We start from the raw sequence: 26,670 nt of genomic DNA, 5'->3' as shown, positions 1-26,670 counted from the left end.
GACTCCCCTCGCCCCGTGGTGGACCACCAGCCCCCAGCCGCGTGATGTTTTCCAGCGTGGCGGCAGCGGCGTACAGTAGCTCCGCCAGTCTCTCGTGAGCCAGCCGTAGCGCGTCTGGCTGCGGCCCCTCTTCATGCCGATGCCCCGGTAGGAACGCGTCGGCCCCCGGCTGCGCCATGTCTTGGTGAGCCGCCTCGGGCTCAACGACTTCAGCAGTGTCCTCCTCCGGTACTCTGGCTCGAGCTGTCTGACGTGTTTCCATGTCCGTAGTACTTCTGACACCAGATGAAGTACCGGTGAAGACGCTGGACACCCAGGTTGAGGCACACGTATATTTATTTCAGCTTGTCGGTACAGGACAACACTAGAGGGGGTAGCGGCCCCCTCACCCGGATAACTGGGGATACCCCCTAGCTAATCTCACCTATCCCCAAGTCCTCCTCTAACGGGCTAGGGGAGGCTAACTGGCCCGACACTGGTGAGTCGGGCTACGGTCTCCGGAGTCCCAGGGTCTAACCCTGGTTCACGGAACCACGCCTCTGGCTCGATCCTCTGCAGCCCTGACAAGGGCGGCGTCGAGGGGAGTCCAGGGCTCTAGCTAGAGGATCTTCACTCTTCCTCCTTCGTTCCCAGACTGAGCCCCGAGCTCTTTCTGTCCTCCCCCTTTATACCCCTCACCAGGATCCCAACCCCCCAGGCTGCCTGACGCGGACGTCGTTGCGGGCACCCCCCCCCCGTGTACTCCCGTAACTCCGCCCACTGTGTTTGTTACCCATTGGATCGTATGCACTTACAGCCCTCCCGTAACAGCCCTACACATGTATGTTGCTAATAGCAGCACTGGTGAGGTGAGCGAACTGCGCTACCAGCTCTTCTGCACCAAAAGGGGAGAAGTCGAGTCCAGCCAGCTGCCACCATGTAGAGACTGCCTCTTCACGCATGTTCAACGAGCCATCAGGCAGCAATCTGGAAGTGCTGTCTGCAGGCTAACCCTGTGGTGCCAAGCCCTGCTGAGTGTGGATAGACAGATGATGATGGCAAGCTGGCCATTTACCGGATGCGCTCCCCAGCCGCACCAGATGTGGTCTTGGAACTGCTAGCAAGCAAGTGTGTGCATTCATGCAAAATGCCAAGTTGTACGTGTCTGGCAAATGGACTGACATGCACAAACATGTGCAGGTTACAGACCTGCAGTAACTAAAAACTGCAGGATGATCCAGAACCTGACTTTGAACTCGGAGAGTCAGATGACGAGATAGACGAGCAGTTTGATGAGTGACACAAGGTGGTGATTCTGATGGTATTACTGTGGTGGTAGTATACATTGATGCACAGTGTGGTGATTCTGGACTTGGTTACCCTTGTTAACACCATCTAAATACACACAGAGCTTGATAACAATAATGTAACCTTCTTCACATATACCCATCACTAACGATATGTATGGGATTACATGTATCATTGACTAAGTATATGCGGATGTCAATGTTTATCATATTCAAGTAGTTCCTTACCTCACTATAGTATTCCTTATTATCCTGTGTTTTCATTGTGTATTTAAACCAATGAAGACCAGTTTGTGACCTAACTGGCTTTGGTCCAGGTAGTATTTCAGTAACAATGCCCATTGCATCGTTCCAGACGCCTGTCATAGGGTATGGGTTTAAAAGTCATCGTAACTACAACTAAGCTGCCACTCCGCAAAGGTTATCATATCAGAATGTCCCACACACATGGAGGATTACAAAAATCATTACTAGACTTTGCCACCTCAGGTGGTACCAATAAGTGATTTCCTTTTTTTGGTCTCATGGATTACATCGTGGCACGCATCCTGCAAACCGAAAAGGAAATTTCGATTTAAAGCTTTCGTGACTGCAGGGATGCTACGTGACTTTACCGAAAGAACCAAGAAGACGAAAAGGAAATGTTTACTTAAAATGTGCCCCGCATCACATCAATGTGACACAACGCATTTGCAGTCTCTTGTCTCATCGTGCTCACTAAAGCCCACGAGTCACCCCAGGCCAGCAGCACGTATGTATGTCCTTGCGCGATGCAATGTTTTCTCTGCAGGTCATTCCAAGGCAAAGAGAGGATTTTTTTCCCCCCCTTAAACCAGTCAATATGTTTTTTTTGTTGTTGCGAGAATGTGTCTTTGGTTTCCAAAATCACATTTAGAATTCTGGAGACGTCACCAACCCTGGGCTTGTGTAATAATTGTTAATGTATTAAAAACAGTGTCTGTGCATACCAATGTGGAGGTAATCTACCCCAACCGATTTGCGTAGCAGGGAAATATGTTTGCAATATGTTAAATTCTTCGTTGACGTTTATTTAGTTTTTGCTATTGCCATTTTTGTGAACCAGGCCACTCTTGCAAACGAAACTATCCCTGTTTCTTGAGTTATCACCTGGTTAGACAAATAAAGTGAACTGAACCTATTATATACATCACGATAATGAGCCAGGATCCTGGTGTTTGTATACCTTGAATATGCTCTCTCTTAACACCAATACCTAATAATAACACAGCCCTATTTCGATTTAAATCTTTCGTGACTGCAGGGATTCATCTTCTTGGTTCTTTCGGTAAAGTCACGTAGAAGGGAAATGATAAAATAATAAAAATAAAACATAATAAAATACAATTCTCAAGAACAGGTTCTTCACCTGAGGACGGCTGCTTGCGTTGTGGCCGAAACGTCGTGAGAATTGTATTTTATTATGTTTTATTTTTATTATTTCCCTTCTACGTGACTTTACCGAAAGAACCAAGAAGAACAACCCTATTTCTTTTCCATCAACTCATTAAACACAGAGAAGCGCTCGCCCACGTAAATACTTTATCCACTCTCACGTCTCATGTCTTGTCACTCCACTAGGCTGTGTTAATTTACTCGAGTGCGTATGGGGATTTCAACTGTTCCCTGCACCTACTCAACATGATGAACCTTGATTGATACGACATCGACGCTGGTGGTGAAATATCTGTGCAAGTATGCGCACCCTTGTCGGAATCTTTGGGTTTGTGGAGCTTATTTGAGAAAGATCCAAAAAGCTAATAAATCTTATACTCTTATATAAGCACACAACTTTATCTGTGATGAACGCTGCACTTTCCGTCGTTTTCATGCAGGGGGCGCTGCAAACCTATGCGCCCCCTGCATGAACGACGGAGGCACAGGGACAGACGTTCGATTACGTTGCAATCGATCTGCAAACGGCGGTCTTCTCGCACGGCCAGCAGCTCCATGTCGCCTTATCTCGATCCCGCAATCCCAAACAGGTGAAAGTCCGCATCGAACCGAACCCCCAGCAAGGCCATCGACTTAACGACGAGAGAAAATTCACACTAAATATCGTTTTCAATTAAGTCCTCCAGATGTAAAATGAGATAAACTTTTAATGAACAAATACAATTATCTAATTCAAAACATAATACAATTAAAAAATGTTTCATTTAAAAACTTCACAACGGAGCATCGGGTGCTTGCGTGAATGCGTCGTTCGTGTGAATTTTTTTTGTGACATTCCTGGCCAAATGGTTGTGAGGGGCACCACAGGCGCCCGCAAAACAACCCCTAGTTTTATAGATATTGACCAAAGCGATGTGTCCTGGGCTGTTCAAGGTAAGCATGACGCTTGGTTAACAACGAAGGGGAAAAATCACTTAAAGTTATCGGTGAGCAAGATGCCAAAGCATTGTGGGTAATTACTAAATGTCCACACCCAACCGTTTTGTCAATCCACTGCTGGATGAGGGCCTTCAACATCCCACGGGAGCCGTGGGAGGCTACGTGGCAATACTTCTCCACGCTGGTGAGTGCAGGATGGTCGTGAATGGACGATGGTGCATGGCAGTACACTACAATTTTGCTGCGCTACCCTCTGTTGTCCAGAACGTAGCCCTGAATTATTAATGATGCTGAGCACGTAAAGTACAAGAGTGGCGCTACAGTGACATGACTCGGTTGGTCGTGACTGTGACTTTAAATATTTAATCTCATTCACAAACCTTCCTACTCCTGGCGACCAACCCAGAAGACGGAGCCTGGATGCTAATCTACAATTTTAGAGTTTGTTTGTATTCTCCTTTGTGCTTTTCCGCAATATTGAACAATCTGGTCACCTTAAGAGCTGGCTGAATAAAGGCTGGGTGAAAAACAAACCTCCGAGACAAAACGGTGAGAGTGGGGTCATTGTAACAGCGTGTGCCAACAGGGTCAATCTGTATGCTCCTGTTGCGCAAAGACAAATTGGTGAATTCACCAGTGGATGTAATCCATCTCCCAGAACAAATGGTACTGAAAGGGCAACATTGTGCTTCGACTTAAAACATTGCTTTGCAGTTCAGGGCGACTTGATGAGTTGATGGTGTGCGGCATAATTCTTATTTTGGACCAAGCTGAACTACTGGACTTGATTTACAGATTTCAGGTCACCGATTCCTGAAAGCCTGCAAGCAGCCACATCCGTAGATACAGGCTACAAATAGCATCCACATGTCACTGGGTATTTGAGTCAAAGACTGGACTTTAAATAGTTATGCTCCAAGTTTGAAGGAGGTGCCTGGTACTGTACAGTAAACAGAAAGCCAAATAGAGGACATGGCACAGAATCCATGGGCCAGAGTAGAGACTGATGATGCCAGCTAAGGGGACGAGACTTTACTTGTACTGAATGTTTTGATTTAAAGCTTTCGTGACTGCAGGGATTCATATTCTTGGTTATTTCGGTAAAGTCACGTAGAAGGGGAACAATACAATAATAAAAATATAAAACATAAAATTATCACGTTTCGACTGCAACATTTGTATTATTTTATTGTTTCCTTTCTACGTGACTTTACCGAAAGAACCAAGAATATTGTACTGAATGCTTTACATGTAAGGTGGTTCGGGGATGGCATGAAAGCAACAGATTCTCAGGATTGTGCAGAGGTTTGAGTGCTGTCCTATCAGATGTGTCGGTGTCCTCCAGGTACTCGTCGAGTTTCCTCCCACACGTCAGAGGCATCAATAAAACCGGCCAAATCTACTCACACAAGACCCTCCTGGAAAAGAGTCACGGTCAAAAGTGTGTTAAGAAGACAGTGACTTACGGGATAACCCACTCATTCCTAAAATTCACCTATATCTGTCATATAAAGATCATTAACCATTCAACTTTTAGCCTCCTCAGGTGGTAGAAAGGGAGATAACGGGGTCTGTGCCCATGGTGTACGGTGCTTTTTTCTGGAAGACTTTGCAGTTTTTTCCTGGATTTTTCTGTTTGCGCATAGTCACTTTAAGATGTTTTCTTGTTCATGTTTTTGTTTTTTGTTTGTTGCGGTTGCACCAGATTCAAGAGCCGAATGGCTCACATGGCTATACCAAATAAATGAAACTGAAAACTGAAACAGCACAGAAACATTCACCAGACGACACAAGGCAACGTTTTTGTCTCTGATGAATACATAAGAGACAAAACTGCACCACCATGACCCGTTCTCTCTGGTGGGTGGATGTGACGTGAGCAGCGGTGGTTAGCATGTTTTGCATTGGGAGATTAAATAACCTCAGTGTTACATGTTGAATTGCCATCGAAATACTCAGCGTGTTCCTGTCAGTGGGAGTGCGGTGGTTACAGTTACTGTTCCGAGCTGAAATGTACAAAGTGAAGTCTTTTTAACAATTAAAGACCCTCATCCAATGCCACGGACTGCAATAAGATTTTCTTCGTTATTTGTTTTTGTGTATTTTCATACACGTGTAATGAGCGACTTCCACGACACGTCGTATAGAGAGTACTTCTGTATTACTCACACTGGGCACAACACAGGCCAACACGTGTTCTTCCTCACACTTGAGTATAACTCGAGGTAACGAGCCTTTTGCCCGTCCAAGGACGGGTGTATTGCAGTAAATCTGAAACTTGCACGCGAAAAGCAGACCGCGACGTGATATTCATTGCATCAATTGGTGTGCACTTTGTAAGGGTGGGTGACACAAACTTATTTCATGTAAAGGTTATAATCCCTTGTTCATCATGACGTTCTTTTTACTTCTATGTCTCAACAGCGTTACGGAGATCACGTGACGTGAGGGTTCTGCCTTTGTAGTGAGGGTTGTAAGTTGACGCCGAGGGGGGAGGAGGCGCCTCGCCCCCCCATGTGGAGTGACGTCACCTGCTCATGAATATTAATTAGGGGGCTGTTAGATGTGGAGTGACGTCACCTTCTCCTGATTACCGAGGGCTGGGCCCATGATTATTAATAAGGGGGGGCTGGTCGACGTGACTGACGTCACGCACGTTCCACACTGACATTCTTGGGTAAATATAGTACTGTAGCATGCAAACATCTGTCAAAACTTGACCCCCCCCCCCACCTGCGCACGTACGCTTGACGCACCCCCCCCCCCTCCAATCCTATAGAACAGCCGATATTGAATCCACGCAGAAACGATCAAGAATTAATACAGTATTAACGTGTTTAAGCAAACAGATAGTCCACCGCCGAACTCATTTTAAGGCCGATATAGACAAATTATTATGGAGGCTTCACCCCCCCCCCCCCCCCGTTTCCTATGCGTAGTCAGTAGACCCCCCCCCCCCCCCCATACGCAAGCGTACGCATTTGGGTTAACCCCCCCTCCCCCCTCCCATGCATACTAAATGGATGGTCCCTAAATAATAATGGGGGGGGGGTGTCCATTTGGAGGACGTCACCTGCTCATGATTATTAATGAGGGGGGCTGGTCGATGTGGAGTGACGTCGTGAGCGTTAAGGACATTCCTGGGTGATTATAGTAGGTATAACACCTCCACTGGCTACACTGCAAAACCGATCACGTGGTCCTCTTGCCCTCGGCTACGCCGCTGGCTGGCGGCGTGACGATAACGGCGATGGAAACCACGCAGATCCTCCACGTGGCCGGACGACGGAGCGAGATGTTGGTGAACAGCGACGCAGCCAGGACCCAGGACCCCACTCACGAGCCCCGAGTTCCGCTCCCCCTTATATCCCCCCAGGCGTGGCTAGGCCCCACCTCCGGCCACGCCCTCTCGTGGAACCTTCGAGCAGGTTCCCAGAGTATCTCGGCTAGCCCCACCTGTTACCTTTGCCCCAGATACTCATCCTTCCCTGATTGGTTGTTACTTCTATGCCCGTGCCCGTGAATCCCTTCCCAGGCCAGCAGGTGTCACCCTTCACGACGGAGCGAGATGTTGGTGAACAGCGACGCAGCCAGGACCCACTTTTTAAAACTATTTTTTAATAGTACTAAAAATGGATGTGATGGGCCTGGAGATAACAAGGAGTTGGTAGTACAGTAAATGGCTTCTTAAATCCTTCTGTGTGGAACTTGGGAGTCTTATCTCCCCATCTCATATTAATGGGTTTTCTCCGGATTTTCTGGCTACATTCCAGAATGGAATTTTGCAAACAACTCAATGCAGCACAACCCTCCTCTAAAAGAGTCTCGAGACTCAGTGAGGCTTTCCTAGAAAGGGGACATTATTTTTACAAAACAAAATCATTACAGACACCTTTCAAAAACACCATTCTCCTTTTAAAATCAAGCAGCAAATTCTACTTATATGCTACTCATATAACGCACGAATAATGTTAATCTGCATATAACTTTATTATACCGTGTACATAAATTATACATTCGGCTTGCAATTGTAATTGTAAAAAAAAATTGTGAGTGAACATCTCAATGTGCATTGAAAGTGACACAGGTAACCATGATCTGATTGCCGTTCCACGTCACCGTGGTCACCATCTAAAATGTCGTACTTACCTGCTCTCGATTTTCTTTGATAGGTCTCAGTTGCTCAATCTCAGCTCAGGCGAAAATTAACGGAGTGGGAATAAATGTACAGGTACTCGTGCAGCCCTCTTTTTCAATCCACTGCTGGATGAGGGCAAGTTTGGTGAAGGTGGGGAGCATACCCATGGGAGCATAGTACAGTACAATGGATTTTTCTGTACTGCCCCCTGCTGTCCACAATGTAGCCAAACTGTAGTCTATAACGCCTGTTTTATGCACAGTAGTTGCTCATGCAAGCACTATCCAGGCTCTTGCCTGCTTAACTTCGATCTGATGAGATCGGGTACATTTCAGATGATATAGCGAGAGGCATATGGATTAAATATGCGGTTGCAATTCAAGCCAAACATCAACCAAGAAGCAGACACTGAGCTGCGAAGTGGAATGAGTTAAACTTGGCGACATTTGGCTGAGAAAAGAAACTCAATGCAGAGCTATATTTAGGAAGAGCCTGGGGTGATGCTGTCGTTAGATATACTGTGTGGCCCTGTGCTCATTTCATTAAACAACTACTGGGAGTGTTTCCTTGTCCGTCTTCATGACATCCATCCTTGCTGAGTTATGATCCTATTATGTAATGCCTTTAAAAACCCCAATTTTAAGAAGGCAGCATTTTCTATTGCAAATGAAAATTCACGTAATCAGATTTGAAGGCGTCCAAAGAGAAAATACAAACGGTACCATGCATTTAAAATGTACAATTTATTCAACAAAGTGCAAACTGTCTTAAATTCCTTTTTTTAATCTACAGCCTTTTTTCAAACAACTGCCGGATGAAGGCCTACCCATGCTGTGTTTGTCATGGGGGTTACTCTGACCATACTTCACCATGATATAAAGCTAGTTTAACATTGTGGTGAGGGTAGTGCCCTCTAGTGGCTGTAGAGGGCAATGTAAACCCATCCCAAGATAAACTAAAACAAAAATAATGTCGATGGTTTTATCACTCCGGGATGAAGGCCTCTCCATGCCATGCCAGTCATGACGGTTGTTCAACCATAATTCCCCACAATGCAGTGCAGGTTGGAAAAGAAATGGGGAGGGTCCAGGAACAGCTCATTTGTCACTCTCCACCGATGTCAGCGCAGCGTGCGAACCACTGCGCCTCCGCTCCCCACCCCTTAAGTGAGTAACATTTAGCAGATTATACCTTCGCTGCTGTTCAAGAGCGGTGCACCTCTGACTGATGCATCTTAAAAACAACAGAAACCAAATAACAAAAATTGAAAATCAAGAGACCTGCGCGGAAGCTGCCTAAGTGGGCACGAACTACGGAGTGCTCTGCCGCTATTTGTCCTTGTCCTTTTGCTTGGGCTTGCGCTGGCTCGCCATCTCGTTCATCTTCTTCTCGAAGCGGCGCTGCAGCTGCTGGCGGCGCGCCGGATCGGAGGCGCGCTCCCTGGGACCGCTGCCGGGGTAGAGAACGCCATCGCGCAGCACCGCACGACGCGCGTGCACCCGGGCCTGCTCGCCACAGCCATGCACCTGTGCGTACGAGTCCCGCGGGGACACGCGGGCAAGCGCACGAGTCACTGGCTTGTCACGCTGGCGAGATGTTAACTACATCGCCTGGTATACAGGAGGCCGTGGGTTCGATCCTGACCCTGACGCCCGCTGTATACTCTTCCCGTGGTAGCGTGCAATTTTCTCGATTTTTCCCTCCACATTTAGAAACATGTGTTTGGAGTATTTGGCTGCTATAAATTTCCACATCTTAAGCCACTTCGTTGAGCTATCATTTGTGGCCAGGCCGCTTATGAAAAATAAATATGTAGCTCAGTGGGTCTGATCTGGTAAAATAAGAAATGGTTTAGTTTCAGTATAAAGGTTAAAGTGCAGCCATGCAATATCGAGCTCACGTCAAAGCCCTCCCTGCCGCCCCCCTCCCCATGTGTGACCTTAATAGATGCTCGCTAACAGCACTTGGCCCAGCAGTCTGTACGGCTATACAGGATCTTTGTCTATGCATGTCCTTCTGTGGAATTCATTTAAGCCGATAATTACCAACACAGTGGCATTATCAGCTGATATTACCATGACAATTGGACTGTGGTTGCAATTTATTGTGACAATTGCAATTGTAACGAACCCCAGATCTAGCAAACTGCACTACAAACATGTCGGGGAATGGTTTGAGGGCATGTCTTGGGCCTGCCCTAGGTTGGCTCATCCTTAAAAGAGTACCTACTGTCATGCGTACACATCAGCACTAGGGAGACAAAGGTGGCAGGGTGTGGTGCTGGCTACATCAACCTCTTGTATGCTGTGCCAGCTTTAATAGGTGCTCACAAAAAGCAGTTGCCTCAAAAGTATGCAATGTCCACATGGGTATCTTTGATTTTATAGTCTCAAGTGTTCTTGTTCAGGACTCCCCAAAACCCAACGCCTTATGGACCCCACTGAGATTTTCAGATTATTCACGATTAACAACTAATTCACATGCATTGCACACACGAGATAACTGGTAAAAATGGAAACGTATGAAGTGTGATGGGTCATGAGGACTACAGTTTGGAAAGTCCTGAGCATGTGTGCATGCAATAAGTCATTATTACTGCTAGAATGTTCAGCACCCTGGAGCAGCTTGACATGAAACGAGTTCTAGATGTAATACTGCATGTGCATGTTGTTTTCTGGAGGTGGAGGAGAGCTTTTTTTAAATGAACACCTCAAAGCAAGGCAAAGGTCAGGAGAGGAAATCCTGCCATATGTTGTTTACATCGGCCAGATGCCAAGGTGCAGACTGTGCTCTCTGAATACATTATCACACAAATGTGCCCTTTAGTTGTTACTTTATTCCCGTGAATTGCATCTAAAATAAAAAAAAGGCCAATAGTTAGTAGCAATATGATATCAAATTACAATAGAAGGCCACGCTTCGTTCATAATGAGGCACAAATATTGCAACATCGTTGCTTAGTTCCATAGAAATCTCAAAATGCTTCTGTTTCACAGATACAGGCACAGCCAAGCACATGCATTATGAACCACAATTTGGAATTCATTTTTGTGAAATGATTAATGTAAATCGCATTTACAAGCACAAACGAATAAGTTACCAAAGCACAGTAACTTCTTTCATAATCTCTGTAGCTGGTAATTTGGTTATAATCCACGAACCTGCAATCACAAAGTGTTTTTCAAATCCTTCAATAAGTCCATGCTACCCCCTGGGGATAAGATCAAATGAGGAACGTGTTACGGCAAATTACCATTGAGTATCTTATAAAATGATTTATTCCCGTCATAGGAATGTAGAACTTCATTCATGGCCCAAGGTTTCAGACAGGAGATGAGCCATTCCCCACCGCTTGTTTGAGTTTTTTTTACTTTTAAAGTCAAACACGAGTGAGATGGCTGGGTGACTCAGAGCACTGAGCCAACACCATTAGCAACCTGGATTCAAATCTGGATACTAGCCACTGGTCACTAAATTAGCTTCTCATGTGTTGCCAGTTAATGGTCTCAGCTGGTCACTGGCCTGATGATTAAAAAAAAACCTGACTACATTTAATTTGTAACTAAATGCACCTTAAATTTAGATTTAAAGCTTTCGTGACTGCAGGGATTCATATTCTTGGTTCTTTCGGTAAAGTCACGTAGAAGGGAAATAATAATATAATAAAAATATAAAACAATAACAATTCTCACGACGTTTCGACTGTAACACAAGCAATCATCATCAGGTGTGAAATCCACAGCAAGAATTTTTTTCAAATCCACAGCAAGAACATTTTTCAAATCCACAGCAAGAAAATTTTCTTGCTGTGGATTTCACACCTGATGATGATTGCTTGTGTTGCAGTCGAAACGTCGTGAGAATTGTTATTTTTTACATTTTTATTATATTATTATTTCCCTTCTACGTGACTTTACCGAAAGAACCAAGAATATAAATGCACCTTATTCCAGCTCAGAGAATTAGAAATGTTGGTTTAATCGACTTGCAATGCACCCTCTTGGCACGGAGCACAAAGTTGTGCCCCCCTGGTGCAGATAAATAGGTGACTCCAAAGCATAATACTCCAAAACCTTTTCTCTGACACAAGTGGAGCACTGCTCGCTGTATGAGTTACAGATGTACATTTCTTCGTCTCATAACACGACTTCAAAAGAACAATTTTAATGTAATTGAGAGGGATTTTTTCTTAAGGAACTCAGGTGCATTCACAAAAAAATGTCACCTGAACTTGAACTACTTTCGCCCCGTACGTAGCCAACCGTGCTAATCGGAGGTGCTGGATGTCGACGCGTGAAATTACCTCCGGAATGTGGTGACTCAGGCAGTAGAGGCTCTTGCAGAACTGACAGTGCTGGCCGAGTGTCTGCACCGACGTCTTGCACTTGGCAAACGCGCACCTGCTGTTCGCCTTCACCATGGCGGCGAACATGGCGTCAAAATCCTCTTCCGCCTTCTCGCCCGCAACGCCCGTCTTGCCGCTTTTGCCTCCCACTTCTCCTGGGTGGGGATGCAACACGTACAAAGCAACGTGGTCAGTGTGTAACTCTACACTACGAATATTAGGAGTAGACTGACGTGCAACTTTTCTTACGTGACGATACATATGGAGTTTGCCGAGCAATGACGCACTGCGCTATCAACCCGAGTTTGGTCCTTGGCCATGACAAAAGTCAGTGGCGGGTGACATCCGAACCGGTAAAAGGTCCTTTCCCACATTCACCACCCTGCACTGACCAGAGTGGTGAAGTATATTTAAACAGCCCCCATGAGCGTCATGACATCTACAGGCCTTTGTCAATCTACTGCTGGATGGAGAGGCTGTGTATCATGTAATTTGCATCACCTAAAAGCTGTTTGCTGTGTGGAACTTTGAAGGGGACTGTATAAATGAATGAAAAAACAATTTACCTCTGTGCAAAAGAAATTACACCTTGAGCTGTTTTTACTTTTTTGCTGGCCAAAGCCATTTTTGCAAATATAAAAAATGCTGACCCAGAATTTAAAGTGGTAATGTACACCAGAAACAATGCAATACAATAACTTTCAATTGGGCACATAAAAAAATGTTATGGCCAATTTCACTATATCAAACTGCAATGAATCAAAGACTTCCACTTGCATTGGATAATATATTAAGAGAATACATGGTGCACATATAAAAAAATATAAAGCTCACCATGCTAATTATAAACTACCTTGTCTATGCAACAACCGTCTCTATCTCAATTAAAAACTGTTCATATCAACGCCTCCTTCAAAGTGTTGATGGCACACATCGATGTCACAACTAGCAATCCCCACTCGAGAATAAGGAAACGAGGAGATAACGAACGAGACAGATTAATTAAATATATAATGACATTGAACAAAAGGGTACAAGTAAGACTGAAGCAACAAAGCTGGCAAAGGGTAAAGAGGATGGAGTTATTTGACCCCATCGCCACCGCTCTTGATCTGAAGTGAGGGAAAGGAAGACAGAATAGAGAACTTCAAAGTGTCTTCCCTTCATACAAGCCGGACAATCTTTGTCCTCCTTCTACTCTCTCTACTCTGTTCATAATGGACCATTTAAAGTAGAACGTATATAAAAATTATCCCCTATTACAGCAAAGTGTGTGTGTGCGTGTTTGTGTGCGACTACCACCTTTGGTGTGAGCTGGCCGGGTCTTCCCATTCTTGCCAGGGTCCTCATTCTGCTGCTTCTGCTGCCTGAGCTTCTCCTCCTGCCTGGCATGCTCCCGCTCCACGCGCTCCAAATGCAATGATTTCAGGTCGACGCCGCCCGACGCGGCGGTCTGCTGCCGACTGCTTGCGGGGGAAGCTGGTTTGATGTTCGTGGAGGCCTGCAGGGGCTTTTGTTCCAAAGGCCCCCCCACCAATGCATTATTTTGCGAAGGGTCTTTCTCCGAGATATCCCTGCGCAAGGACTTCTCTTTCTGCAAGCCGCCCGCGCGTAGGGACTCGCTCTCCACGCATTGCCTCTCTGCGCTCTTTTTCTGAGACGCCTTTTTCTTTGGCTCCTTCCGCGAGGACTCCTCATCTAATTGTTCGGCCTCCGAGCGGCCCCCGCGTGTCTCACCGTTGGCGACACTGGGCTTCGCGACGGCGGGCGCCCCCTCGCCCTGTTTCCACGCGGCGACGTGCCGCTGGTTCCCCAAGCCAGTGCTCGCGTGGCCCAGCCCCAGCTCCTCCGCCAGCTGATGAACCAGCATTCGCTCGTGGGAGTTCAGCGTAGCTGGGAAGTCAAGTCGATTTCTCGCCGGGTCGGCGACAAACCCCTCGATACGCTTGCGCAGCTCTTCCAGGGTGCTGCTGGAGCTCACGGACGGCGCTATTTGCGTCGCAGTTTCTGCGCTTCCTCTCGGCATCTTATGCGTTGAAGCGTCCACTCGTTTGTCCCGAGTTGCGGACACAGCCGCCTGTACTTTGGAGTTTGGCGCGCGACCCCCGCTGGTCTTGTCACGGATTTGCTGAGGCTTTGCCCTCGCACCACCGCCGCCCTCTTTGTCGCCTTCGGTGCGAGGCTGGTCTGCGGACTTGACGTGACTGAAGTTTTCTGGTACGATGTCCTGCCCGCACAGAACCCCCCACCCACCAAAACAATACACCAGACAACGCTAAAACACCAGCAGCGCTGGAAACCTCACTGCAACGCGGGAAAAACAAGAGAGAGCCGAGACGTTGTACCCGGAGTGCCAGGCACTCGGGACAAACCTGCAGGTACTCGTAGGCAGTTCTCGTCTCGCCGCGCCGTGCCATGTGGTCGAGCAGCGTGCCCAGGAAGCCGTGCCTCCGCACAGTGCAAGAGTCGCACACCACAGCGAGATGCCTCCGCGCGCGAGTCACCGCCACGTTGATGCGCCGATCTTCCGCCAGGAAGCCCACCTCGCCTGCATGACACGCACGGGTGGCACTATTCACTTCCTGCGTGTGCCGGCAATCGCAGCAATGCACACCACTGGGTGCAAATGCATTGCCCTCAATGAGCACAACCGTTGGATCGGCTTCATGTGTTGGTGAACGTTTCTTCGAGTAAGATAAACACTGCTGATTGGCACAGTTGGCTACGTACAGTGCGAAGGAAGTTCAACATGCATACACCTCATAATTCAACCATTTGAAAATCAGCCACTCCTTAACCATGTACAGGGTTCTAAGATACATTTCATTTTTATGTATATTTTTTAAACGAAACCTCAAACTTAAAACCACAACTGGCTCTTCCTTTAGCAGCTGCGCCAATGGGAGATAACTCGGTTTATGAGCTAAAGTTAAACCTATGCAAAACCTTTAAGAAAACATTGACAAAACAGGTCGCAAACCCTGAGATCATTTTGACTTTTCACTTCCATCACTGCCAGTGAACCAATCGTGCTGGAACAAAACCCCGGCCTCCAGATCAGCGGCATCACCGGTACCTTTGCGATTCGAGCGGACGAGAGACAGGATGACCGCCTCCTTCTCCCGGCCCTGGAAGCCATCTACCGAGCGAATCTCCAGCTCCGGGTGGCGATCGGACAGCTTCTGTCTCAGCATGTCCACCTGCATGCACACAGGACACAGGGAGCTAATTCATCATCAGGCAGTGTTATGGGGTCACGCACGTTCCCTCCACCTCATCCAATTGCAAATCTGTTGCACGAGGTGCTGTTGTTTTTATTGTAGACATGCATTGTGCCGAGTCTCTGTCTGCCACGTCTTCCCATCTGCTCCGAGTCCTTCCTCACTGTCTCCCGTATGTCGGTTGCTGTTGCATCAGTTTCCATGGCAACCTCATTGCGGTACTTGTAGATCTCTGTGCCATTGTAAATTTATTCTTCTTGATAATCAGAGTGACTGCCTCCTGTCTCGTCCGCTTACCGACTTGTTCATTGCCTACTTTCGTTTGTCAGTTGACTCCTAGAAATGCATGCGTGGAACTTCATTGTTTACTGAAGCTTTTGTTAAGCATGACAAACGAATATCGACAAAAACGTATTTAAATATACATGAATGACAATGACATGCTGGCAGTACTGGAAATATACAGTAAAGAGATGGAAATTCATGAGTAAATCCGACAGTGTTCGAGTTACATTTTTATTTGAAAAATCCTAAATGACTCAAAATACTGGCAGTGCCAGGTGAGGTTGCTTGTGAGCGGCACTGCTGGCTGCGAACCTCAATGGTCATGTGTTCCGGACAAGACGGAAGAGGTGGCAGATCATAACGATGATTATGAAGCAGGAGTTCTGAACCACTGACGAACCTGCAGGTTGTAGGGGGCGATCACTGCAATGTCTTCCGCCTTCACTCCCGCATCAATCAGAGCTTGCACATGAGCCGAGACAATGTCAACTTCCCCTGCAAATGAGTCGACAATTTTACACATTTTTTTCCTGTTATTTTCTACACAATTTATTTCCATTATCAATAACATCATCATTCACAATCATTAACGAGTGCACATGAATTACATTCAATCTGTATGCAAATGAACTACATTCTGTTGAATGAAACTTTTTCCTATTATTATGTATGTATCTATGTTGAACTTCTTTCACACCATACGTAGCCAACCATGCTAATCGAAGGTGTTACATATTCAGGTGAAACTTAAGCCTAAGCTGTATGGCATCATGGGTAATAGCCACAAGCCACAGCACATTTATGCCCAGCAGCTAAGGGCAGGGCAGGGCCGCCTCCTCACCGGGATTGCCCTTTGACTGCTCGCCCGCCAGCTCCGTCTCCAGGAGGCCACACCCGGCAGTGTCCACCAGCAGCAGCGCCAGCGCCGTCTCGTCCGTCGTCTCCACGCCCGGCAAATCCCTGCCGGAGAAACACACAGACGTTCACCGCCGTGCCCCTCCCCCTCCGTACTGCCACCTTTCCCTTTACACCGGCGCTTGGTTCTGCGACGGGTTTTGCTGGCAGTACATGCAACACAAAGACAAAGACCACCTATATAACCTAAACATAGTGTTGTGGCAAATACTGTTAGCGAGCGCCTATGAAGTCCAGAGCGGCACACTCGGGGTGGGTGGCGAGCACCACTTCCGGCCACCTGAGTCTCTCCAGCGGTAATGTTTATACACCACACCAGGTACTAATTTGAGACTGAGTCAACCTAGGGGAGGCCCAGGGCTGGTTCAGATAATTGTCACTGGTGTTGGCCGTAGGCGGGGATCGAACTCGGGTCGCCAAGTCCGGAGCGCAGAACGTGACGCACACACGGTGGGGCACTCACTTGAGCAGATGTGAAGCCACGGAGGGGTGGGCCTCCAGCTTGCCTTGGTAGACGTGCTGTGAGGCCCAGTCCATGATGGCCGCATTCATGCGGTACTGCACGGTGAGCATACGCACGGCACTTGAGCCCAGCCGCTCGACCAGACGCTCCATGAGGCTAACGGCCAGCCCGCCCTCAGCCGCACTGCATGCACGCAAAGACAAAGATCCCCCGTATAGCAATACCGTACTGTGGGGGCAAGTGCTGTTAGCGAGCGCCTATGAAGGCCGGAACAGAACACGAGGAGGTGCATGGCCAGCACCACGCCCGACCGCCTTTGTCTCCCTAGTAGTTTACACACCACACCAGGTACTCATTTAAGCCCGAGTCGACCTAGGGGACGCTCAGAATCGGTTCAGATAATCATCGTTGGTGTTGGTCATGGGTAGGAATCGAACTCGGGTAGCCGGGTTCGTAGCGCAGTGCGCTAACCGCGACACCATCACTCCACACACACTTGCACACACATGCATGCAGGCACACACACACTGAGGTTAAAGTTTTTTTGTGAATGATAGCCGACCTAGGCTGCCAACACTTATCAACACCAAAAGTGAGGATACTTGCTATCAGCATGTGATAAAATTATACCACGAATATTTGTATAAAAAAGTGTTTGTAGGCGCTCTGTTTTACTAATTCATCAACCTGAGTTCGATTGCTGCCTATGACCAACATAACTAGCAAATGTCTGCATCACCTAAGTTGACTCAGCCTGAGACCAGCCTTAAATGAGTACTTTAATCAGTGCTCAACACTCTGCCACAAAAGTCTGGTAAAGGATGGTCTGTGTCTCACGCATACATCTGGGCATCTTTCAAATGTATGTTCAACTTCTTTTGCACCATACGTAGCCAAACATTGGAGGTGCGGGGGAAGAACAACAAACTAAACACAAAAAGCAGTTCTAAAGAAATAAGTTTTCAATCCAGATTTAAAAGTGCATCGATCCAGTGGTTTCCTAACATCGGAAGGAAGAGCGTTCCAGACGGCCGCCGAAGCGCATCTGAAAGCGCGCGATGCGTGTGAAAGGCGAGAGGGGGGCGAGCACCTCTGGGACACGATCGTGGGCGGGAGCTGCCGGTGGTCGCCAGCGAGCACGCAGCGTGGGGCCTGCAGCAGCGGCAGCCACGACGCAGCCTCCACGGCCTGCCCGCACTCGTCCACGACCGCCACGGCAAAGTGCGCCGGGGGCAGCAGCTTCAGCGGCCCCCCAGCCCACGCGCCTGCATCGCACCGCACCCACCGTTACGACACACGCGTACAGGCCTTTCCAACCCAGCTTATATATATGCTCCAAGCACGTGTGCTGTTTCATTCAGACGCTGTCGCCTCGACAGACCTGGTTTCACCTGAGGACGGCTGCTTGCGTTGTGGCCGAAACGTCGTGAGAATTATTTTATTATGTTTTATTTTTATTATTCTATTACTTCCCTTCTACGTGACTTTACCGAAATAACCAAGAAGAAGCATACAGGCCTTTTGCCCATCCTCTGCTGGGTGAGGGGCTCCCCACGCGGAGAGGGTCATGGGAGATGTTTGACTGTATTTCACCAAGCAGGTCAACGCGGGTTCGTCAAGGCACAAAGCATAAACGTTACAGGTATAGTACAGTCAAACAATGGCTTTTACCGCATTGTCCTCTGCTGACAATGTACCCTGACCTCATCGTAATTATAAAAATTGTGGAATTTATTTATCCAGGAAAGCTTCACTGAGAGACAAGACTCATTAAATACTTTATATTAAGTTCGCTTGCTTGCTTGCGTGCTTACGTGCTTGCTTGCTTGCTTACGACCGTGCAAATCTTTCGGTCGTTTTTTACCCCACTTCCCGTGATCCAATTGAGCTGACATTTTCCACACAGACTCGTTGTGCGAGACAATTAATGTTCGTGAAAATTTTTTGTTAAAATTTTTACACTTTTTAGGCAAAAAAAAAATGATTTTACATTTATTCAAATACAACTCATTCATGGCTTTGGCTGAACGTCACAGTGTAGGAGCCCAGAGCATAACCCCTCCACAGGCCGTGGCGGAGTAGCGCAGTTGGTAGCGCCCTCGCTTCCCATGTCAAAGGTCGCGGGATTGATCCCCGCGTCCTCCACAGGCGAATATATTTTTAAATCCTTTATATTAAGTTCACTTGCTTGCTTAGGACCGTGCAAACCTTTCGGTCGTTTTTTAACCCACTTCCCGTGATCCAATCGAGCTGACATTTTGCACACAGACGCGTTGTGCGTGACAATGCATTTTCATGAAAAAAAAATTCCAAAATTTTACACTGTTTAGGGACATTTTTTTAAATATTTAATTACCAATTGTTTAATGCTGCCAGACAATCATCTGACCCATAGGTGGCAGCCATCTCAAGCCAGAGGACGAGAGGACTCTAGCCGCCACGCATATAAAGGATTTATAGTGAAAAACTTAGTTTTTACGGGTTAAATTTTTTTTAGATTGAGATGTTTGCACATTTCCTACATAAGGAGTGTGTTGTGTGGCAGGAACCTAGACAAAACCAATGCAGGTGAGGGGATAATGTTCACGCACATTGGGATCATGAACCTTGTGGCCCAGCAGGTTTGGGAGGTTCACAAATTATGAGCCACCAAAGCACTGGATTACTTGAGTGCACCAACCCTGGCTTAACCATTGATGTCTCGACACAACATCATGTGGAGCTCTCATAAAAGAACAATGGATTTCCATCAATAAATGCCTTTCACTTCACCTGACAATCATCTATTTACACACATTATCTTTGTTCTTACAAGCAAGACCTGACAAATCATAGTAACATATTTATGTTTTAAAATGTTATCAATTTAGTTTTGTGTGGCAGGGACAACGTAATCGTCTTTCATACCCTGAATTTCGCGCCCTGAAGTGTGCATGCAAGGAACCATTACTTATATGATTTAGCAGATTTTATACTCAGGCAAATTGAGTGGAAAAAAACTGATAAAACACGACGGAAAAAATAAGAAACAATACAAATGACATTGTGAAAAAATGTACAATAAAGATTTGTTTTTAATTGAATCACGATACCAATTCAATGCATCGCTGAGAGCACAGGCTGAATCATTACATACGTGCTGTATTCTTTGGAAAAAAAACATGACAACTCAATAAAAACTCCGGGCCTGACGCCATCACTAAAAGTCAATAAAATAAATCACCTGTCGGGCATACCAGTTTAAGCTTGTCAGTGACGACAGCAGCTTACTTCAACCCGGTCACCTGGTGGGCGTCCTGATTTGTGACGCCCGTGAAGTGTGAAGTTTAAATGTGACAGACGCTGATGAGGAGGAGGAGGAGGAAGAGGCTGAGTCACCCGTGGTTGTAGCGAGGATGACGTCAGCACCCTGCAGGATGTTCCTCATGGCAGTGTCTTCGCGCTCCCGCAGCTCCTTGCGGAGGCTCCTCATTTCCGCCTGTAGCCGCGCGCGCTCCCCTCGCTCCGAGCCATTTCTCAACTTGGCCTGCGTGAGCAGCAACATACGCACACGCGTACGTACACACATGCACAAAGAAAAATATCACCCTTATATCTTTAATATACTTTCGGGACAAGTGCTTTTGGCGAGCACCTCTGAAGGCCGGCATGGTACACGAGGGGGTGGGTGGCCAGCACCACGCCCAACTGCTCCCCAATGGTGATGTTTACACTCTGAACCAGTTACTCATTTGGAGGCCCAGGATCGGTTCAGATAGTCGTCACTGCTGGTGGCCGTGAGTGGGAATCGAACATGGGACACCGGGTTCGTAGCACAGCCCGCTAACCGCTACACTACCCACAAACATCACACATGCATACACACACATATGCATGAAGATCCCTCGTAGAGCCATATATACTTTTACATAGTAACACAAACCTGGATTTAACGTAGACAAATACGATTATCATTCGAACTAATCACACATTGGCAGAGGGCTATGTAAGCCTCATGTAGGGTTCCAGATCATGGGAGAAAGCGGACCAAGCTTCCCGCCACGCTTAACTGGCCACAACCCAACGGGTGAACCGCACCGCCGTATCCACGTGCACTTGGCGTGGTGAGGATTCGTGCCCTCGCGTAGAAGTGATGGTGCCCAGCAGGAGGGCTCGGCGTGGCTCCTCACGTGAACCTTGTCCATGTCGCTGCGCACGTCGCGTACGATCCCCGCGTCGTCCCCGCGGGCAAGCATGGCGTCCAGGCAACGGCTGCGCACCGAGTCGAGCAGGCGGGCCGGGTGGCCGAGCCGCAGCACTCGCACGCCCGCGCACGCCAAGCGCTCCACCAGGTTATCCACGGCGACGTTAGACGGCGCGCACGCAAGCACCTGCGGGCGCAACGGTGACGTGAACGCACGTCCGATACGGGTGTGGTGGTGCGAGCTGAACAGGTGCAGCTTGCACGGTGAGCATTGTGTCTTGGTATGAGCAGGGAGAAGTCACCAACAAAGGATTGAAAATTGTTATTATTTAATCTTTCCAGCACGTACGCTACCCCAGAGGCTGCTGGCTACATGAAACAACACAATGTAACTCTGGAATACCTTCTCTCCACGCCGCACTGTCTGCTGGATGATTTCCACCACGGTGGTCGTTTTGCCCGTGCCCGGCGGACCGTGGATGATGGCCACCTCTCGCTGGGCCAGGGCGAAGATCACGGCCTCGCGCTGAGAGTGGTCGAGAGCCGTGTTTAGAAACTCCACCTGTCCTGCATGATGCACAACAATCAAGCAAGGATGATGATGCACGAGTACTTCATTAACCCGAGGCAAGTCAGAGCTTGCTTAGATAATGTATGATACCATGTCTCTTAACACAAAGGGGTGTAAACCATGATTATTATTGTTAATATTTAAGTTACTCCATCAAAATAAAATTAGTAAAATGGTATAATTAGCAAATTGTTAATAAAATAAGGAAATTTGTATAGAAAGGAAGTTAAGTTATAAAGCACAATGGATGGATCTTGAATCTTTATAAGTTACAATGGATTAAATTTTAAAATGAATTTAATCCAATAATTAAAGACATGACCTGATCAAATTAGTCTCATACTGGTATCCAACCGGTTACAATTGTTGGCCATGTGTATTTTGATCTTGACCTGGGCCTCCACTAACATTGGCACCTGCACTGAGAACACAAAGGTGACCTCATACGGTGCTACATCCAGTAGCATAGAGTGGTTTTCATGGGCATTGGAGTAGGAATTAAGTTAGGCCCTGTGTAAAATACATCCCTTTCTTCGTATTCCGCTGACTGGATCCCTCCTAAGCTCTGTAAGCCCTGGTGCAGTATGGAGCCTGCATATTCGATAGCTACACCGCTGTGGTGATGCTGATAAATGTTCAGAAACAGCATGTTGTCTGCAACGTGTGAACGCCGCAGGGCACCTTTTGTCCCTGTACCTGTGTGTGCCAGAGGAGCACTGGGCTCGGAGATCCCAAACAATACGGAGATCATCTGTCCTGACGATCCCCCATGGTGATTATTGAGGGCTGCGAGGGCACTGCAACACAAACAAGGAGGCACAATTTACGTTTCATTGTCACAAACACAAAGCAAGGAACAACCAACAAAAGCTGATATTGCTCATCTAGCAAGATACGGATGTACCGACGCTGTGTCCCAGGCTGCCAGAAACAAGTTTTGAACGTTATAATTGACAAAGCTGCAGACACGTCATAAACCCCATAGTGCACAGCTAAGCTACATTGACTTATAGATCCGACGTTTTTTTCAAGAGAATACATTCTCAAGATAAAAAAAAAAAATTATCAGAAAAAACTGATGAAACTTAGCACATACAAAGTACTTTTCATAATTAATTTACAATTTATGTTTTATTCCAAAGAACACTGTGAAATCATCGGATTATATAAAGTTAATCTGACATGAACGTGTCAAAGTAGCAATTAAAGATTCTCCATGAACTTCATGGCCATTAGGATTTTATTCAACCCACTTGAATTTGTTTAAACATTTAACCCTCAGTAAGAGAAAGGTTATTTCGGTAACCACATAGTACTACAAGACATTGGCAAAGACACCTACATTTAATTATCGAATATCACGAGAATATCATTATAATGAGATTTATTTACATCCACTAAAATATACTTATGTAAACAAATACATTCACTCATGTTTCCACAGCATGCTATAAGGGCGCTAAGGATTGATTTCCAATCTCTTAACCCATAATGACAGCAACAACAATAACGTTATTTTTCGATTTAAAGCTTTCGTGACTGCAGGGATTCATCTTCTTGGTTCTTTCGGTAAAGTCACGTAGAAGGGAAGTAATAAAATAATAAAAATAAAACATAATAAAATAATTCGCACGACGTTTCGGCCACAACGCAAGCAGCCGTCCTCAGGTGAAGAATACGGAGGACGGCTGCTTGCGTTGTGGCCAAAACGTCGTGAGAATTCTTTTATTATGTTTTATTTTTATTATTTTATTACTTCCCTTCTACGTGACTTTACCGAAAGAACCAAGAAGAAGAACAATAACGTTATTGATCAAATCACCCGGAGTGGGCACAACGTGTGTGTGACGCCCGTGCGAGCTGCAGGCGCGCACGTTTTGAGGCGCTTGTAGGTGATGTCGTTGGCCAGCTTGAGTAGGCTGTAGGGCCCGTCGTGCTTCAGGTCGAGAGCGTCGTGTGCCTCGTCAAACGCCACCGTGACGGCCGACGCCGAGACACGCGTGACCACGCCGGATGCCAGCTGCTCCTCCACCGCGTCGCATGCGCCCTCGTACAGGCCCACGATGTCGCCTGCAAACGCCGCCAGCGCCAACACGAACAGCGTACGACAACTGATTTGACACGTTGCTTTCGCGACCAATATCATGATTCTTGGGTCAGATCACGTGGGGAGTAAATTGCCAATGTGTCGTACACATCCTCCTCTACCCGACACAGACAAATTCATAATTTCTTCAGCAAAGCCAGTACGTTAGAGAACAATCCACAATATTTAACACAACAACACACCACCACTATATCCCCTTTACCACATGCATGAATACCATGAGCAACACCGCGAGCCCCTTACCACCACCAGCACAACCACCGCTATAAACACAACAGCTGCCACGCAGCAGTATTGTACCCTACCTGGTCCGAAGTCATTGCTGGGGAGCTTGGAATCAGGCGCACCGCCCCGCGCACCGAATTTCAGCAGCTGGCGGCCGTAGAGGCCGGTCCGCCTGTTGCAGAGGTGTAAGCGCAGAAGGCAGATACCACGGCGCTGCAGCTCCTTGAGAGGCACTCCCTGCTGCCATGACCTGAGAAAAACAGTCAACATGAATGAGTTGTACAGCATTTTAGCTCAATAATGTCAGCGTATATAACGTATTGCACATACAGCCGTGCTTTTTTGAGGATAACTCAACTATTTTTTGGAAGAAAAACGATTGAAAGCAGCACTCCCAAAGATCACAAACTGAGTCGTGTAGTGTGCAAAGCAAAGCTGACACGTTGTAAGCTGTCTCCACACTCTGCAGAAGTGGCACATGCCATGCCGTCCTAGTTTATTATCACACAGTCACGAATTTTAGCAGTGGATAGTGCATTCCAAAAATCGTTATCTTCAGTGTAATGTTTATATTTTTTATATTGGTTAAAAAATAATATAGATTTGGTTTTCATGGAAATAACACTCCACCTTTAAATTATCCCTGTATTTCCAGTGTAACTAAAGCATCATTTTATCTTATCATTGGAATTCATTTAACCCAGGACCCCATTGCCAATACGAACTTGTTTCACTCTGTCTTCACGGTTGTTTTTCATCTGCTGCAATATGAATCCAGACTTAACACCACACAAACACGTTCAATGCATGCACAAATAAAACTATCAGCCACATCCAGACCACCAGCTCAAAACAATTGAACGCGTGGCCATTTGATGTTTTCTAAGTTTTGACCAACAACTCAAAGAGTGGCCCACTGTGAACCCGCTACAAAGGTGAGATTCTCGGCCACGGATTTAATCAGTGGCGACTTGTATCTGAAACAATCCTGCCCCCCCCCCATTCACCAACACTGACCATAGTGGTGAAGTATGGTCAAACAACCCCCACGGCCGAAACGGCGTGAGGAAGAAAGCATCCAGCAGTGGATTGACAAAAGTGATCCCAAGTTATTGGGAACTCATCATGAAATGTGGACAATGGCAACATGAGATGATTACTATTGTACATTATAATTACAGCATTGTGTGTGATTACATTGTACAGCATTGTTGTGTATAATGATACATATTAACGCAAACATGTTGAGTTAAATTTTGATTTAAAGCTTTCGTGACTGCAGGGATTCATATTCTTGGTTCTTTCGGTAAAGTCACGTAGAAGGGAAATACAATTGTTTTATATTTTTATTATTTTATTATTTCCCTTCTACGTGACTTTACCGAAAGCAGCAAGAATATGTTGAGTTAATCCATGAGATTATGGTAGTTGTTGTGGTAAATTGACAGTCCACGAGTTTACAACTATTGTACGCAATGTAATGTGATTTTTAAGAAGTGTATACTATTATAAGTGTTGCTACATTATCATGGCATTGCACATTATACTTAAACATATCACAACAATAGAATGAATGACTGCACAAGCAATTAAAGAGTCAATAGAAGGGCCTTACTTGGCTTGTTCTATCTCAGCTTCTCTCTCCTCCTTCAACAGCTCCTGCCACTTCAGAATAAAGCTCTCCATGGACACCATCGTTAATAATGTTATAACAGTTGTTGTATGTTTGTTACACGATATAAGAGATCAGGTTAAACGAGTTAAAATGTTTCCCCTTCTGTCTACATTGTACAGTACACGCACATCAGGGCACTTGCGATGTTTTAACACTCAAAACGAAACTTTAACTAAAAACGCGAACAATATTATTATTTAAGAAAACAAGTTTAACTGTGGTTATAATTAACTGAAGTTTTTGTTCAATAACTTAAAGATGTTAAACCCCGTTAAAGACTTTCAAAGATATCGGCCAACAGCTGACCCGGAACCTTAACACCGGTGTCTGTAAAACAGCGCAGTGCAGCACACAAATACAAATAAATCGTTTACATTTACGGATTTAACTCTGATAAATATACATGTTACCGATACCCATTGCAGGTGCAAATTTACACCGTTACGATAATAACCAGAGTAATTTATTTAACGCTTTAAATAAATTAATGTGCATTCATAACCCTATAAACAGAGCACTGGGGGTCGAATGACCTTGCCAACGGAAACCGTTTCCGCCAGACAGTGCGAGGTGGTCATCCGCCATCTTTGTAAGGGAAGACGATCCCCCACCCGCTGGCGCGTGCTGAGGGGGGTGGAGATGGAGGAGAGGGGGGGGGGCAGAGGGGGGGGGCAGGGGGGGGCAGAGGGGGGCAGAGGGGGGTGGGAGGAGAGGGGGGGGGGCAGAGGGGGGTGGGAGGAGAGGGGGGGCAGAGGGGGGTGGGAGGAGAGGGGGGGCAGAGGGGGGTGGGAGGAGAGGGGGGGGCAGAGGGGGGTGGGAGGAGAGGGGGGGGGCAGAGGGGGGTGGGAGGAGAGGGGGGGGCAGAGGGGGGGGGGGCAGAGTGGGAGGGCAGAGGGGGGTGGGA

General features: G+C 46.7%; 1 protein-coding gene across 2 annotated transcripts; it reads right to left on the bottom strand.

Moving 5' to 3' along the window:
* Positions 1-8,504: 8,504 nt before the first annotated feature.
* On the bottom strand, positions 8,505-26,409 carry IGHMBP2 (immunoglobulin mu DNA binding protein 2). Of its 2 annotated transcripts, none has more exons than XM_078596830.1 (16): positions 25,707-26,409; positions 24,172-24,341; positions 23,634-23,829; positions 22,456-22,556; positions 21,592-21,755; positions 21,175-21,375; positions 20,384-20,531; positions 18,096-18,270; positions 17,006-17,188; positions 16,469-16,587; positions 16,028-16,122; positions 15,198-15,321; positions 14,494-14,669; positions 13,424-14,348; positions 12,080-12,273; positions 8,505-9,302 (listed from the first exon to the last, which is right to left on the bottom strand). In XM_078596830.1, the coding sequence occupies exons 1-16, from the start codon at positions 25,784-25,786 to the stop codon at positions 9,105-9,107; spliced, it is 3,249 nt and encodes a 1,082-aa protein (XP_078452956.1). In that variant the 5' UTR covers positions 25,787-26,409; the 3' UTR covers positions 8,505-9,104. The 2 variants fall into 2 exon arrangements, with proteins under 2 accessions (XP_078452956.1, XP_078452955.1); XM_078596829.1 differs by having other exon boundaries at positions 12,080-12,276; positions 25,707-26,408.
* Positions 26,410-26,670: the final 261 nt, after the last annotated feature.

The sequence above is a fragment of the Lampetra planeri genome, chromosome 8, assembly GCF_965212315.1.
Source record: "Lampetra planeri chromosome 8, kcLamPlan1.2.h2, whole genome shotgun sequence".
Taxonomy (NCBI): domain Eukaryota; kingdom Metazoa; phylum Chordata; class Hyperoartia; order Petromyzontiformes; family Petromyzontidae; genus Lampetra; species Lampetra planeri.
Note: the sequence above shows the minus strand (reverse complement) of the source record. Positions and strands in the feature narration are given on the sequence as shown.

Coding starts and splice junctions, on each gene's coding strand:
- IGHMBP2 (XM_078596829.1), bottom strand. CDS start 25,786: ATGGTGTCCATGGAGAGCTTTATTCTGAAGTGGCAGGAGCTGTTGAAG. Junction 22,557..23,633: donor ACCTACAAGCGCCTCAAAAC/GTGCGCGCCTGC, acceptor TTTGTGTTGCAG/TGCCCTCGCAGCCCTCAATA. Junction 16,588..17,005: donor GTGGCTTCACATCTGCTCAA/GTGAGTGCCCCA, acceptor TTTCTCCGGCAG/GGATTTGCCGGGCGTGGAGA.